The following is a 17,775-nucleotide window of genomic DNA, read 5'->3' as shown; positions in this document are numbered from 1 at the left end:
AAAGCAGCTAGCGAGTGAACAACTCGGAATGAGGGCCAATAAGTAGTAGGCTTGGAAGTTTTATTCTTTATTTTTATTTACATTTTTTTATTTTATTTCTACATTTTTTTCTAAAGAATTTCTTTCCATCAAGTGTAGTGACTACTTTGTTATTTTCCTATGTATAAAGGATGTTACTCATACTCATTAAGATTTTGCACAACAAGCTATTTCTAGGAAGAAAAAGCCCTCAGATCACTAGTAGAGTATCATATTGCTTGTTGTATTAAAAAAAATGAAGCATAAGACGTGAACATTACCTTAAAAATTGTGTGACATCTTCCATGCTAAAGTAGAAAGACACTTGGCTGCTCGCAGTGGTGTATAGTCCTAGACGTGTACAGCTACAAACCAAAACATTATGTTAATTCTGGAAGCAAAAATTGTAACATGCTAATCCTCATGCATGCATCATATAGAAAGAATAATGAATAATTTTAAACAACATAAAAAATACACACACACACGCCAAAGTAGTATTAATTTTCTTTTAGCTTTTAGGTAAATATCATGTAAATACAGTGTATCTAGATACAAAATTTAGAATTGTGCGCTGTATTTACTATACATGAAGTACCATATTAAATGCTTTATAACAGATTTGCTAATGTAGGAGACACTAGGACTAAATTGTACAGAAGGTGAAAGTCTTAGAACGGCTAATATACATTAAGTAGCATTCCCTTATCAGGGCCATCTTAAAAGCAGTGTAGGCCCCTGGGCAAAGCAATGCACTGGGGCCCCTACCATCCTCCAGCGGTAGGGGTGGGGGGTGCTATGGGGGGTGATATCTTGAGCAGATTTGATGTCCCGCGGGCGGTAGGGGGTCTTCTATCTGACGCTCTGCATGTAGGACCTGAAGCAGTAATTTCTACTAATTACTGCTTTTCTGCACAGATAGTGGGAGATGGGGCCGGCGGGAGAACACTAAACTGTAGAAGGGGCCATTGGGCTTAATATTCATAATTTTCCAGTGGGAGGGCAGCTTGCTTGACTGCAGATATCTCCAGTTCCTGTAAACAGATCTCTTAGCTTGGCATAAAAACCTAGAGAGTCCCACCTTTCAGGGGGTACCCTGGACTTGGGGATCAGAGTTCAGGATCCAGAGCAATCCACCAATGAAAATATATAACTACATACCAGGCATGAGGAGCTGGAGCAGGGACCAGTTGCTGGAAGGATGATATCTCTGGTTCTGGGCACAGTAGTGACAAGCTACCACAGTCCACCAGCGTTTGGAATATACCCTCAGAAAACTCTAGTCAGGCAGAACCTGAGATACTGTATCTGGCTGGGAAGAGCAATTAACAGGCTAGGATGGAGACAACTGCTTTGAAGTCAGATATCTCCCCAGTGCTGATTTTCAGAAATCTGGTACCCCTGGAAAAAAGGGAACCCTCAATTTTCAGCCTAGGGCCCTTATACTCCCAGGGCCCTTGGGCAACTGCCCATTGAGCCCATACAAAAAGACGGCCCTGTCTGTTATTCATTTTAGTGAAGTCCATGGAAATGAATCCTGAAACATTTTGTTCCTGGGCTCCTTTGTTTCAGTAGCAGAGCACCCTCTTATCTATTAGATGTCCCCCCTTAAATGGAATGTTTGGAATGCCGGCGGTCAGAAGACTGGTGCCAGAATCCCGACACCCATTAGAATCCTGGCGCCGGAGACCCGACATCTGACAACCTGAACCTAAGTATGCCGGGAAGGATTAGGCTTCATTAGGCTGTAGGAAGGGAGGGTTAGGGATAGGCAGCGGGAAGGAAGGGTTAGGCTGCAGAAAGGGAGGGTTAGGCTGCGGGAAAGGAGGGTTAGGGTTAGGCTGTGTGAAGGGAAGATTAGGGTTAGGGTTGGGAGAGGGTTATTATTCTTACCTAGGTGTCAGGATTCTAGGAGTAACTATAACTCTGTGGGCTCCATAGAAAAATCTTGAAAGAGCCACCCCCCTACCATTGGCACCGAGAGGTTAAAAAAAACAACAACACACATTTGCCCCCACATGAAAGATTCTCATGGGTCTGGAGATGAAGTTTATGAAGAGCAAAAGAAATTGGAGTACAACTAAACCTGTAAATTGGAGTCAACCAGAGCAGCAGAGATGGGGGCAGAACACAACATACAGAGCACCAGGGTAAGATGGTAACACAGGTAGAGCAGCACCAGACATTTCACTGACCTGTAGCATTCCTCAGCCTCTTAAGATCCCATTTTCTCAGATCTTAAGTGACCATGGCCAGCTCGTAACTCAGTCAGTTACTGGGAGTGAATGGGTGGCCATCAGCCAAAGTGAAGGCAGGGCTTCAGGTGCCGCGGGTGGGCGGGCTTCAGGTGCCACAGGTGGGTGGGGCTTCGGCAGCCACAGGCAAATGGAAGGAACTTTAGATTTCTGGCCAGTGCACAGGCGATGCTTTGCTTGAGGATGGACCTCCCCTTCTCTGGTACAGCCATGGCCAGTGTTATAAAAAGACAATGAGCCTGAGCCGACTGAGCGTGTCTCTCTCTTGTTCTCAACTGGGTGCAGGGGAGCTTCGGGCCCTGGAGTTAGCCCTGGTCCTATAGAAGCTGCATCCCCTACACTCACGATAGTTACGCCACTGGCTGTGGTGCTGGATGTGAGTGAAAGGACCAATATGAAGCTGTAGTCTCTGTGACTATAGCTTCTTTTTGGCTTATGCAGTTAGGCCAGGTACACACTTAGACGATATCAGCACAGTTTTCCGTACCAGAACAACAAATCATGCTGATCATCTAATATGTACCCAATATTGCGCACTCCTGCGGGTCGCATGCGTCATCTTCTGGTTGCCCGCACTGTAGGGCCAACCAGAAGATATCATGTGCGACCCTGTGCAGTGTAATGGGGTTTATTACATTGTGTAATTTGTAGAGAGGTGGAGACCATGATAGGGTGAAGCAGAGAATTTTCCAGAGGTAAGGAGCAGCAAAGGAAAACTCTTTAAGGTGGGAATGGGAGAAAGTAATCAGTTGGTAGGATAGGTGGCATTCATTTAAGGAGCGAAGAGGGTGGGCAAGAGCGTGAAGGGAGATGAGGTCATAGATGTTAATGGGACAGTAATGGGTCAGGGCTTTGTGAGTGTGAGAAGCTTGAACTGGGTTCTCAAGAGGAAGGGGAGCCAATGTAGGGCTTGTAGGAGAAGGGAGTATATGACAGCTACTCAAAAGTGAACAGATTGGAATTGGCATATAGCATGAACCATCAAATGTAGAGAATGTAAGGGATTGTTCTGACGGTATGAGTGGTAGGAGTAACTAGAGGATAGAACACCACAACGATGGTGGCCCCCAAGTCAGTGGGTATAAGAGAATGTGAGGCCCAAGAGGAGAGAGCTACGGGAGAAGTGGTGTCAGAGGGGTTTCAGGTTTCAGTAATGGTTAAGAGATTCAGGGAGATGGAGATGAAAAGGTCATGGGTGGGGACCAATTTATAACAGATAGATCTGGAATTCTAGAGGGCACAGGAGAGAGGGACTGAGTTAGTGGTAGAGATGTGAATGATACTTTTAGGGTTGTAGCGTGGGGGTGAGGTTAATTTGAAGGGCAGAGATGAAGAGAGTGTAATGATGGTGCAGGTGCCTGAGCTACAGTAACAATGGAAACTGCACTTGGTGGGTAGAGAAGAAGTTTACTGTGATGTGGATGGAGAGAGTGCGAGTTGACAGGATAAGGAGGGAGAGAGCAGGACTGAATGGTGATTAAATATTGAATGAAACTGGAGTAACAGGAGAAGCAGAGGGGTAGAAGGCAGACAGAGGAGGGGATAGAGGAGGAGGAGTAGACTACAATATGTTGTGGAAGTGGTAAATAGGGGGGAGACAAATTGGAAGTAGGAGTGGAGGTTGTATGAGAGAGACAGTGCAGTAGATATGCTGAGATGCAGGTAAATGTACAGTGTTAGTAAATGCATTAAGTGCATACATGTGGAGATTTTATGCATGTACAAACTGTATATTAAAGTTGACTATGGGGGTAATTCTGAGTTGATCGCAGCAGGAACTTTGTTAGCAGTTGGGCAAAACCATGTGCACTGCAGGGGAGGTAGATATAACATTTGCAGAGAGAGTCAGATTTGGGTGGGTTATTTTGTTTCTGTGCAGGGTAAATACTGGCTGCTTTATTTTTACTCTGCAATTTAGATTGCAGATTGAACACACCACACCCAAATCTATCTCTCTGCACATGTTATATCTGCCTCCCCTGCAGTGCACATGGTTTTGCCCAACAGCTAACAAAATTCCTGCTGCGATCAACTCAGAATTACCCCCAATGTTAGAAGTTAAAGTAAATGAGGGTTGTTAAAAAAGCTAAGGTAATTTAGACAGGACTTTCAAGGGAATAAATGCAAAATGTCATTGGTACAGATATACAGTACATTCAGATATTTCTTGTAAACAGAAAGAATGTGCAACTAGTTGCAAGTGAAGTGGTAAATTCTTGCAGCGTCCAAACAGGTTATTAAGTGTAGAGTGAACAGATAAAACAGACAGCAGAGGGTATATTTACTAAAGTGCGGGTTTAGAGAAGTGCCCGTAGCAACCAATCAGATTATCTTCTAGAAGGTGGTAGATAAATGAAAAATAGAATCTGATTGGCTGCTATGGGCACCATCTCCACTCCCATACACCCGCATTTTAGTAAGTACACCCCCAGGTATTTGATGAGGAGTGTTAGTGAAATCACATTTTTTGCCTGAAATGAGTCCTTTTATAGTTGTGTTTGCTTTTACTATGTTTCCCTGCTGTTAAAAACTCATAACACTTTAAAACTAAAAACTTAAAATACAAATCACCATAGCAACCTTAATGGCATAGCAGCCTAACCTATACTAAATAAATAAGAAGAATATTAATACAATTACTGCACATGTAATATTTACAGGTGGTGTACATTGATGCTGAATAGTTAAATATTGCAAACACTAACAAGCTTGAGCTACAGTCAATAAATAACTTTATCCATACACACAAAATATATTGATTGCATTGGTTGCTTGGGAACCACCTTACCTGCAAGTGAGCACTGCTGCTGTGGTTCCCTTCTGAGGAGAACAGTCTTCTAAATCCCAATGTCTATTCTGCCAATATAAACACTGTGTCCACTGCACATCAACTGTATAATTTATCACTTTGGATATATATTTATTTTTGGGGTGCCTCTTGTAGTCTGCATCCATCAATGCCAGGTAACTATATCCTGTATCTATATGGTGTGGACAAAGAGATATCACTCTGATTGTATATTTTTGCACATTAAGAGAAAATGTAACTTACTACGGACCTGATTCAGCATGAGTTGTAGTTGAGCGAAAATTTGCACAACTACAACTCATTCCACTAACACGCGGGGGGACGCCCAACACATGACAAGGCCGCCCCGCATGCCGGGTCATGCCCCCTCCCGCTAAACAAAGCGCTCACATGTTTAGGGTTGCCCCCTGCCTCACCGGGCAGCCATGTTTCGGATCGCAGTGCCTGCGTGTGATATCACGCAGCCAGAGTGGACCGCCCCGCAAACGGTCCGGACACGCCTGTGTTGTCCGGGCCGCTCCCCCCCAACAGCACAAAGCCGCTCCCTAAACGCTGCGTTGATGCCCCAAATCACCAGGCAGAGGCATTTGCATAAGTGAGATGCCGTCGCATGTCACTGTGTGCGCACATGCAGTGTGGCTCCTGCGCGTGAGCACACCTCACAGAGGCTTCAGTATGCGAACGCATCCCTGATAGGTTCCTTACTGAATTAGGCCCTATATTAGTAGGCTTTATTTGTAAATTATTTTCACCAATGCTCAGTAAAATACAAAATACATTGATTACGCTGCATACAAAACCACACATTTGTGCCTACCATTATGAGTGACAACTCTTACTCATTGAATAAAATCTACCCAAAGTCAGGGCCGCAGAGACAAAGTGCGGGCCTGGGAGAGACAAGGGACTGCCCAAATTCTGAGGAGTGTGACCATGCCCCTTCAGAAAGAAAATGTAAAATACATGACCAGCTGTGGAGGAGGAGAAATTACCTGCTGCTGCTGAAGGGGACATTTCTCCTAATCCACAGCATGCCAAGCCTTCAAACAATGCCAGGCCATGGTAATCCGTATCCGCTCCCCCTCCCCCCACTTTCTCGGCACCCCTGCCCAAAGTGGGATAATAAAAATGTGAACTGGAATTACAAGAGAGTGAACTGAAGGCAAGACGGTGTATTTTTTGTGTGGTTATTGCTTTGTCATTTATCTGCTTTTCCAAAACACATACTGCACTTGAATATTATAAATATGTATATATATATATATATATATATATATATATATATTGTGACAAGAACACTGGGATAGTGTTTGAGGGCAGGTATATTTGTCCCAGGTTCTTGTCTTACATGTTTTAGAAAATGTTAACTTCTAGGAAAAATGCTTTTTGTTTTGTCTGAACCTTTTCAGTTTGCTGTAAAAGCTGGGTAAAGGCTCTGAGAGAGAGATAAGGCGAGTTCTAGACATTGGGCCCAGTTCGGGTCTTTGGCCTCACAGAGGGCTAATCAGGGTTTCAGCTGTGTAAGAGTGATATAGTGCTTCTAACCTGATTAGAATGGGCAGACTGCCTGGGAAGGCTGCAGGATCTGTGTGTGAGAGACACGCTTTCTGATGCAAGTAAGCTATACAGTATGTACTGAAGAACTCTGTGTTTTGTTTAGTGACAGTTAGGAAAGTCTTATGTTTAGTTAGTGCCGGACAGGCAAGGTATTTTTATTTTGGGGTTTGTTTTATTTTCTGTTTCAATAAAACTGGCCGGGGTCAGTTGTACCAGAAACTGGACTTGTGTTGTTCCTCAGCTGCTGCGTGCTGCCATATTCCCCAGGAAAAGGCACCTTGCACCCCTACAGTGTTACAACTTGGTGGAGAATGCGAGCAGGCCGTTCTGCGCATAAGTGAAAGCAGCAGCTTTGTGAGGCCTGCAGAAAACGGTGGTTTATGCAGATACAGCCCAGTGTGAAGTTACTGAGACTCACCCCTGAGGGTTTGATATATGTCCTGGGTGAAAGCAGCTGCAAAGCCGCCTGAAAAATCTGTTGACATGGAGGATCTGCTTAAAGCCTTGCTGCAAGCTACAGCGGCTCAGCAGGAGGCCAACCGACAGCAGCAGGTGGCAATGGAGGAAAATTGGAGACTACAGCAGGAGGCCAACAGACAGCAGCAGGTGGCAATGGAGGAAAATAAGAGACAACAGCAGGCAGTTGTTGATGAACTTTACAGGCAACAGCGTCAGGATAGAGAGGCCTTAGCAGAAGTGGTGCAGAGACTTGCAGCTCGGGTTGGAGATGTGGCCGTCAGTGCTCCAACCAGCTCTAGTTCTATACGAGCCAGTCACTTCCTGCAGAAAATGACAGAGGCTGATGATGTGGAGGCCTATCTGACCACGTTTGAAAGGACTGCCGAGCGTGAGAACTGGCCGAAAGCACAGTGGGCCAGTCTGCTGGCACCTTTCCTGTCAGGTGAGCCCCAAAAAGCTTACTTTGATTTAAGCCCTGCTGAGGCTCGGGACTATGATAAACTAAAGACTGAGATCCTGACCCGCCTGGGAGTCACGCTGTCAGTACGAGCACAACGGGTGCACCGTTGGCTGTACGCCATGGAGAAGCCTCCGCGCTCCCAGATGCACGACCTTATTCAGCTAACAAAAAAATGGCTACAGCCAGAGACATTAACTGGTCCCCAGATGGTGGAAAGAGTCGTCATGGATCGCTACTTGAGATCTTTGCCCATGGTCCTGCGCAAGTGGGTGAGCCATGGAAACCCGGGTACTGCTGACCAATTAGTGGACATGGTAGAGAGGTATTTGGCAGCAGAGGAACTACTGATGACCACCCAGCAACCCATAGATCCTCGACAGCGCCCTTCAGTAAAGACTGGTAAGACTGTTCCGTGGGAAAACGTTGCTGGGCGGTTAAGAGAACGCAAGGCTGGAGAGACTGTAAACACTGGCCCTGGAAACAGGCCAATGGGGCTAGAACGGTCTATGCTGCCCAAACGGGTTGATAATCGTGTGGTTAAATGTTTTAGGTGTGGTATGCCAGGTCATGTTATTGCCAATTGCCCAGTCACGCAAGAACCCATGCAATGTGATGCTGCCTTCGAATGTCGCAGAATGTCTTTCTTTGCTAGGTTAGCCTGTACTGTGGTACCTTCACCTGAGCTGGAAAAACAAATGTGTGATGTGTTCTTAGAAGGTAACCGGGTAGAGGCCTTGCTAGATTCAGGAAGTTTAGTTACCCTCGTGAAAGCTGGGTTAGTGAACCCCTTAAAGGTCCAGCAAATACCTATTGGGGTAACTTGCATACATGGGGATACCCAACATTATGCCACTGCTGAGGTGAATATAGAAACTTGTTGTGGGTCAGCAATGGTTAAAGTGGGACTGGTCCCTACCTTGGTGCATGAGGCCATAATAGGGAGGGATTTTCCTCATTTTTGGAAACTGTGGGAATCACGGTTATCAACAGATGTGAGAAGTAAAAAGCCAGTTGATAATACCGGTGATTTTATGGATGTACGTGGGTCTTCGGAACTTTCTGGCCCTTTGCCTTTTGCTAGTTTGGCTGGGGAAGTGACAGATGGGGAGTCCAGTGAGGACCCTCTTGCCGGGAACAGAGACATAGTAGTTAGAACTGAAAGCGTGCCTGACCTGGAGGTAAAGAAGGATCTGTTTGCGTCTGAACAGTTAAAGGATCCTACCTTAATAAAGGCTAGAGAGAATGTTAAGATTGTTAATGGGGAACCTGTGGTACCAGGTGACAGGGTTACGTATCCCCACATGGCCATCTGTAATGAGCTCTTGTACCACATTGTCAAAAGGGGTGAGGATGTGGTGGAACAGCTGGTAGTTCCCCAGCCTTATCGGAGAACGGTACTAGATTTAGCTCATAGTCACGTTACCGCAGGACATTTAGGGGCAGAAAAAACCACTGAAAGAGTTTTACAAAGGTTCTTTTGGCCAGGGGTTTATAAAGAAGTGTCTGAATATTGTTCTTCCTGTCCTGAATGCCAGTATCATGCCCCTAGACCCCATTTCAGGAGCCCACTAGTTCCCATGCCTATTATAGAGGTCCCGTTTGACAGAATAGCCATGGATCTCGTGGGGCCCTTGTTAAAGTCTGCTCGGGGCCATCAGTATATCCTGGTAATTATGGACTATGCCACTCGATATCCTGAGGCTGTCCCTTTACGCACTATCACAACCAAGGCGATAGCTAGGGAGCTGGTGCAGGTATTTAGTAGAGTGGGAATACCAAAAGAAATTTTGACTGACCAAGGTACTCCATTTATGTCAAGGATCATGAAAGAATTGTGCAAGTTATTTAAGGTCACTCACCTCAGGACGTCCATCTACCATCCCCAAACTGACGGGTTGGTGGAAAGGTTTAATAAAACATTAAAAAGTATGTTAAAAAAGGTTGTTGAGAGAGATGGGAAAAACTGGGATTGTTTGTTGCCCTACTTGTTAATGGCCATCAGAGAAGTTCCTCAGTCCTCTACGGGGTTTTCTCCATTTGATTTGTTGTATGGTAGACACCCCAGAGGGCTGTTGAATGTTGCCAAAGAGACGTGGGAAGGACAGCCCACTCCTTATAGAAGCGTTATTGAGCATGTAACACAAATGCAGGATAGGATTGCAGCCGTGGTACCTGTTGTCAGAGAGCACATGGAACAGGCCCAAAGTGCTCAACAGAGGGTCTATAACCGGAGTGCCAAGATACGGGAATTTGCTCCTGGAGATAGAGTTCTTGTTTTGGTACCCACTGTGGAAAGCAAATTCCTAGCTAAATGGCAGGGTCCATTTGAGATTAGGGAAAAAATGAATGAGGTTAATTACAAAGTATACCAGCCGGGAAAGAGAAAACCCGAACAGATCTACCATGTTAACTTAATCAAACCCTGGAAAGATAGGTTGTCTCTGTCAGCGGAGCCTTGCCCTTCGGTGTCTTCACCCCGGTTGCTTCCCGCAGTGAAGGTGTCAGAGACATTATCAGCTGATCAGAACAATCAGGTTAAAGAATTTCTCATCCAAAATAGGGAGGTATTTTCAGAGCTGCCTGGCCGAACGACCATAATAAAACATGACATTGTCACAGAACCAGGGGTCAGGGTTCATTTAAAGCCATATAGGATTCCTGAAGCTCAGCGAGAAGCTATTTCTAAGGAAGTTAAAACCATGTTAGAACTTGGAGTCATAGAGGAGTCTAACAGTGAGTGGTCCAGTCCCATAGTGCTCATCCCGAAGCCCGACGGTAGCATACGCTTCTGTAATGACTTTCGTAAGTTAAATGAGGTGTCCAAGTTTGACGCATACCCCATGCCCCGTGTGGATGAGCTTGTAGAAAGGCTGGGAACAGCCAGGTTTCTCACCACATTGGACCTGACCAAAGGTTACTGGCAAATACCTTTATCTGATAGCGCCAAAGAAAAAACAGCCTTTTCGGTTCCGGAGGGGCTGTACCAGTATAAGATGTTACCCTTTGGGTTGCATGGGGCTCCAGCAACCTTTCAACGGGCGATGGATAAAATTTTGAGGCCCCATAGAAAATATGCAGCTGCCTATTTGGATGATGTGGTAATTCACAGTACAGACTGGGGGTCACATTTGGTTAAAGTACAAGCAGTACTGGACTCAATCAGAGAGGCAGGGTTAACTGCTAACCCAAAGAAGTGCTGCCTCGCAATGGAGGAGGTCAAATACTTGGGCTTCACCATAGGCAGAGGTCTGATTAGGCCCCAATTGAATAAAGTTGATGCTATTCAAAACTGGCCTCGTCCAGTGAATAAAAAACAGGTAAGGGCTTTTTTGGGAATTACTGGGTACTATAGACGGTTTATTCCTAATTTTGCGACCACAGCGGTGCCGTTGTCAGACCTTACCAAAGGGAAGCAGTCAAATGTGGTGAAATGGAACCCTGATGCAGAAAAGGCGTTCCAAGCGTTAAAAGTGGCTTTGTGTTCACAACCGGTGTTGATAACACCAGATTTTTCAAAAGAATTTGTGGTACAGACAGATGCCTCAGAGGTAGGGATAGGTGCTGTGCTGTCCCAAACCAGAGATGGGGACGAACACCCTATCATTTATTTGAGTAGGAAACTCAATGAGCATGAAAAAAGGTATGCCATTGTGGAAAAGGAGGCTTTGGCCATTAAGTGGGCACTAGATACCTTGAGATATTACCTCTTGGGTAGACAATTCAGACTAGTGACAGACCATGCCCCTTTAAAATGGATGTATGTAAATAGAGGCAAGAATGCTCGTGTAACTAGATGGTTTCTAGCGTTGCAGGACTTTAAGTTTACTGTCGAACATAGACCGGGAACACAATTGGCCAACGCAGATGCATTGTCTCGCATCTTCTGTTTGGGGGCTACAAGTGTTCCGGCCCCTAGGTCGAAACAGGGGAGGGGGATATGTGACAAGAACACTGGGATAGTGTTTGAGGGCAGGTATATTTGTCCCAGGTTCTTGTCTTACATGTTTTAGAAAATGTTAACTTCTAGGAAAAATGCTTTTTGTTTTGTCTGAACCTTTTCAGTTTGCTGTAAAAGCTGGGTAAAGGCTCTGAGAGAGAGATAAGGCAAGTTCTAGACATTGGGCCCAGTTCGGGTCTTTGGCCTCACAGAGGGCTAATCAGGGTTTCAGCTGTGTAAGAGTGATATAGTGCTTCTAACCTGATTAGTATGGGCAGACTGCCTGGGAAGGCTGCAGGATCTGTGTGTGAGAGACACGCTTTCTGATGCAAGTAAGCTATACAGTATGTACTGAAGAACTCTGTGTTTTGTTTAGTGACAGTTAGGAACGTCTTATGTTTAGTTAGTGCCGGACAGGCAAGGTATTTTTATTTTGGGGTTTGTTTTATTTTCTGTTTCAATAAAACTGGCCGGGGTCAGTTGTACCAGAAACTGGACTTGTGTTGCTCCTCAGCTGCTGCGTGCTGCCATATTCCCCAGGAAAAGGCACCTTGCACCCCTACAGTGTTACAATATATATATACACACTGCTCAAAAAAATAAAGGGAACACTTAAACAACACAATGTAACTCCAAGTCAATCACACTTCTGTGAAATCAAACTGACCACTTAGGAAGCAACACTGATTGACAATCAATTTCACATGCTGTTGTGCAAATGGAATAGACAACAGGTGGAAATTATAGGCAATTAGCAAGACACCCCAATAAAGGAGTTGTTCTGCAGGTGGTGACCACAGACCACTTCTCAGCTCCTATGCTTTCTGGCTGATGTTTTGGTCACTTTTGAAAGCTGGCGGTGCTTTCACTCCAGTGGTAGCATGAGACGGAGTCTACAACCCACACAGGTGGCTCAGGTAGTGCAGCTCATCCAGGATGGCACATCAATGCGAGCTGTGGCAAGAAGGTTTGCTGTGTCTGTCAGCGTAGTGTCCAGAGCATGGAGGCGCTACCAGGAGACAGGCCAGTACATTAGGAGACGTGGAGGAGGCCGTAGGAGGGCAACAACCCAGCAGCAGGACCGCTACCTCCGCCTTTGTGTAAGGAGGAACAGGAGGAGCACTGCCAGAGCCCTGCAAAATGACCTCCAGCAAATAAATATATATATATATATATATATATATATATATATATATACACTGCTCAAAAATATAAAGGGAACACTAAAATAACACATCCTAGATCTGAATGAATGAAATATTCTTATTAAATACCTTGTTCTATACATAGTTGAATGTACTGACAACAAAATCACACAAAAATTATCAATGGAAATCAAATTTATTAACCCATGGAGGTCTGGATTTGGAGTCACACTCAAAATTAAAGCGGAAAAACACACTACAGGCTGATCCAACTTTGATGTAATTTCCTTAAAACAAGTCAAAATGAGGCTCAGTAGTGTGTGTGGCCTCCACGTACCTGTATGACCTCCCTACAATGCCTGGGCATGCTCCTGATGAGGTGGCGGATGGTCTCCTGAGGGATCTCCTCCCAGACCTGGACTAAAGCATCCGCCAACTCCTGGACAGTCTGTGGTGCAACGTAGCGTTGGTGGATGGAGCGAGACATGATGTCCCAGATGTGCTCAATTGGATTCAGGTCTGGGGAACAGGCGGGCCAGTCCATAGCATCAATGCCTTCGTCTTGCAGCAACTGCTGACACACTCCAGCCACATGAGGTCTAGCATTGTCTTACATTAGGAGGAACCCAGGGCCAACCGCACTAGCATATGGTTTCACAAGGGGTCTGATGATCTCATCTCGGTACCTAATGGCAGTCAGGATACCGCTGGCGAGCACATGGAGGACTGTGCGGCCCCCCAAAGAAATGCCACCCCACACCATTACTAACCCACTGCCAAACCGGTCATGCTGGAGGATGTTGCAGGCAGCAGAACGTTCTCCTTGGCGTCTCCAGACTCTGTCACGTCTGTCACATGTGCTCAGTGAGAACCTGCTTTCATCTGTGAAGAACACAGGGCACCAGTGGCGAATTTGCCAATCTTGGTGTTCTCTGGCAAATGCCAAACGTCCTGCACGGTGTTGGGCTGTAAGCACAACTCCCACCTGTGGATGTCGGGCCCTCATACCACCCTCATGGAGTCTGTTTCTGATCGTTTGAGTAGACACATGCACATTTGTGGCTTGCTGGAGGTCATTTTGCAGGGCTCTGGCAGTGCTCCTCCTGTTCCTCCTTGCACAAGGTCGGAGGTAGCGGTACTGCTGCTGGTTGCCCTGCTGGTTGTTGCCCTCCTACGGCCTCCTCCACGTCTCCTGATCTACTGGCCTGTCTCCTGGTAGCGCCTTCATGCTCTGGACACTACGCTGACAGACACAGCAAACCTTCTTGCCACAGCTCGCATTGATGTGCCATCCTGGATGAGCTGCACTACCTGAGCCACCTGTGTGGGTTGTAGACTCCGTCTCATGCTACCACTAGCATGAAAGCACCGCCAGCTTTCAAAAGTGACCAAAACATCAGCCAGAAAGCATAGGAGCTGAGAAGTGGTCTGTGGTCACCACCTGGAGAACAACTCCTTTATTGGGGGGTGTCTTGCTAATTGCCTATAATTCCCACCTGTTGTCTATTCCATTTGCACAGCATGTGAAATTGATTGTCAATCAGTGTTGCTTCCTAAGTGGACAGTTTGATTTCACAGAAGTGTGATTGACTTGGAGTTACATTGTGTTGTTTAAGTGTTCCCTTTATTTTTTTTGAGCAGTGTATATATATATATATATACAGGTTGAGTATCCCATATCCAAATATTCCGAAATACGGAATATTCTGAAATACAGACTTTTTTGATTGAGAGTGAGATAGTGAAACTTTTGTTTTTTGATGGCTCAATGTACACAAACTTTGTTTAATACACAAAGTTATTAATAATATTGTATTAAATGACCTTCAGGCTGTGTGTATAAGGTGTATATGAAACATAAATGAATTGTGTGAATGTACACACAGTTTGTTTAATTCACAAAGTTCTAAAAAATATTGGCTAAAATTACCTTCAGGCTGTGTGTATAAAGTGTATATAAAACATAAATACATTCTGTGTTTAGACTTAGGTCCCATCACCATGATATCTCATTATGGTATGCAATTATTCCAAAATACGGAAAAATCCCATATCCAAAATACCTCTGGTCCCAAGCATTTTGGATAAGGGATACTCAACCTGTGTATATATAAATATAAATATATACGCCAGTTGGTCCGGCACTCCCTGTAATATATTGAAATCTGCCCCTGGACCCTGCACCATCCCGTGAGGGTCAATGTAACAAGACAATGTACGGCACTCACAGCTCCTCAATAAAGCTTGAATAAGCCAGAACAGATATCAACAAGTCAATTTTATGTAAAATTTTCATCAGGTTTAACCTGACGAAAATTTTCCATAATATAGACACGTTGATATCTTTTCTGGCTGGCGTCAAGCTTTACTGAGGAGCCGGGGGTGCCGTACATTGTCTTGCTATATATATATATATATATATATATATATATATTTCTGCAGTGTTCATTCTGAGGACGGGGCTTGCTGCCCCGAAACGTTAATGACATGAAATAAAATCTCTTCACTTTTTCATGATCTCCGAGTGCCGTTTCACCTGGACCGATATATATGTATATATGTAGTTTTTGAAATTTTATTTTTATTTTACCGGTTTTAGGTATCTTGAATTAAATGCACACAATATGTACGCGTATTATCCTAGTCCAGCAAGACCTGCAACTTTGTCATGAAAACTTAACTTTTCATTACCAATTGTAAATGTGAGAAAGCACGTAGTGAGTGATTATTGGCAATCACTGTGAATGCATTGCACATGCGCAAAGAGCAAAATGCAATCGTCTTGAATATACAGCCTAATTGTAAAGAGTATGCATTTTTATTGACAAGAGCTGACCGTTCGTGGGTGGTAGATGGCGTTGGTGGGGAGCGGTTGGGAAAACGCAGGAGTGTCATGTCTGTTTTGGTGGAGTGTATCTGTTGTAATCTGCGAACGCTGCATTCAAAAACATGGCGCACGGTGCAAATGCAATCTTATTGATTTGAGTATGCTCGGGTCAGCCGCAAATGTCGATGGTGTCCTTTTTTGCGTATGCATTTGCGAATCTGCTAATGCCTATTCAGATTTGCGAATGCATCGGTGGGTGTCTTTAATCCTTTCTGGGTGGCTCTTCACATGAGAATTTTAGCAATAGCAGATTTGTGAACATCGCTCTCTCATATAGCGATCCATAATAAATCAGGGCCCTTATTTGGATGTGAAAGCAAGTAGAGAGTCATTTACTTAAATCTTTCATAGCAGTCTTTTCAGTACAAAAGTAAAGGTAACAAACCTCTAATGGAATCTGCAGGAATAAATATGTCAGCAGAATCTTCTTCCCAATGTATTTGCTTTATGTTAAAGGTAGATGGAGAAGGTTTTTTAGAGTGCCTGTTAAAAATAATACAAATATGTCAGACTTTTGTAAAATCCACGTTTTTTTATATTTTGCTAGTAATCAGGGGCGTCAGAACGTTTTTCAGTTGGGGGGGCAAAATAAAATCTCAGTTTGGCGCCCCTAATTACTGGCCACCTTAGACGGGACATTAGTACCTGTATGGAACTCTATGGAGCAGCTGGGAGTGAGTGGCCCCTTATATCCATGTCTGGTAGAACCCCCTTACACACAATATGCCTTGTAAATCCCCTTATATATATTATGTCTGGTAGAGCCCATTATATACACTGTAGAGCGCCTCCTCCTCATTCATATCTCCTCTCCTTCTCATTCCTGTGCTCCTCTTCCCTACCCCTATGTCAGTATATACACAGGGTGACAGAGGGACATACACAGGATGACAGAGGGACATACACAGGGTGACAGAGGGACATACACAGGATGACAGAGGGACATACACAGGGTGACAGAGGGACATACACAGGATGACAGAGGGACATACACAGGGTGAAAGCAGCACATATATACAGGGAGACAGAGGGACATACTGTATACACAGGGGACAAACTGATTGTCAGCCGGAAAGCTCAAGGAAAGGCGGTCAATCACAAGTTTGGCTGTTAAATTATGGGGCCACTGAAAGTATTTCTTCTCCAACAAAAAAAACACACACCCTTTTTTGTTTTACTACTGTATGTTTGTAATTTTTTTATTTTTTATTTTTTTTGGGGGGGGGGGAAGTGTATAAAGGCACCCTGCATTTATCGAGGCCAGACCCGATATTGATTTGTCTCCTGGCACTTGGCCTCTCCCCAGGGTCTAGCCACTTTACTACCGAGCCACGCCTATGTTTTACTTTACCTTCCTCACCCCTCTCCCCTTGTGCTTTTCCATCCTCTCTCTCTTCTCCTCCCATCTTCCCTCAGTTCCCACCGTGACCGATGCTGCGGTGGGCTACTGGTGCTGGGCTCCTGCACTGTCACATATGTGCAGGAGCCAATCAAGGGGAGGCGGAGGCTCAGCTTTATTTTTGTGCCGCTGCTGGGACTTAAATTCGGTGACCCGGCGAAGCATTACTTTTGAATAAAAAAAACCCTAAATGACAGCGGCGCCGGCGTGGTACGGCGTACCAACACAATAGCACCACTGGGCAGCTCTGACAGGGCTTCCATTAATCTACCTGCCTGCTTCCCCAGCGCGGCTATGAGCGGCTCTGGAACATTTCGGGCAGCTCTGACAGGGTTTCTATTAATCTACCTGCCTACTTCCCCAGTGCGGCTACGAGCGGCTCTGGAACACACTAGTACCACTGGGCAGCTCTGACAGGGCTTCCATTAATCTACCTGCCTGCTTCCCCAGCGCGGCTATGAGCGGCTCTGGAACATTTCGGGCAGGTCTGACAGGGCTTCTATTAATCTACCTGCCTGCTTCCCTAGTGCGGCTACGAGCGGCTCTGGAACATTTCACACTAGTACCACTGTCAGAGCTGCCCAGTGGTACTAGTGTATTCCAGAGCTACTCGTAGCCGCACTGGGGAAGCAGGCAGGTAGATTAATAGAAGCCCTGTCAGAGCTGCCCGAAATGTTCCAGAGCCGCTCGTAGCCGCACTGGGGAGCAGGCAGGTAGATTAATGGAAGCAGTGGCGGAACTTGTGAGTGGTGGGCCCAGGTGCAAGGATATGCTTTGGGCCCCCCTCCTCCACCCCAGGGTGTCAGGGTGAGGTACAGGGTGACGAAGATGAGGAAGAGGATGACGGGG

The 17,775-nt window shown here is 45.3% G+C and overlaps 1 protein-coding gene across 2 annotated transcripts in view; it reads right to left on the bottom strand.

Annotated features, from left to right (window-relative positions):
* PKD1L1 (polycystin 1 like 1, transient receptor potential channel interacting) overlaps positions 1-17,775 on the bottom strand; it is a 608,224-nt gene that overhangs the window by 277,301 nt on the left and 313,148 nt on the right. For both annotated transcript variants that reach the window (XM_063922691.1, XM_063922693.1), the window contains exons 27-29: positions 15,913-16,010; positions 5,062-5,254; positions 300-383 (exon numbers count right to left, since the gene is read on the bottom strand). In XM_063922691.1, coding sequence (XP_063778761.1) covers positions 300-383; positions 5,062-5,254; positions 15,913-16,010 — 375 coding nt within the window. The remainder of the gene's footprint in view (positions 1-299; positions 384-5,061; positions 5,255-15,912; positions 16,011-17,775) is intronic.

This window comes from Pseudophryne corroboree, chromosome 5, assembly GCF_028390025.1.
Source record: "Pseudophryne corroboree isolate aPseCor3 chromosome 5, aPseCor3.hap2, whole genome shotgun sequence".
Lineage (NCBI taxonomy): Eukaryota > Metazoa > Chordata > Amphibia > Anura > Myobatrachidae > Pseudophryne > Pseudophryne corroboree.
Note: the sequence above shows the minus strand (reverse complement) of the source record. Positions and strands in the feature narration are given on the sequence as shown.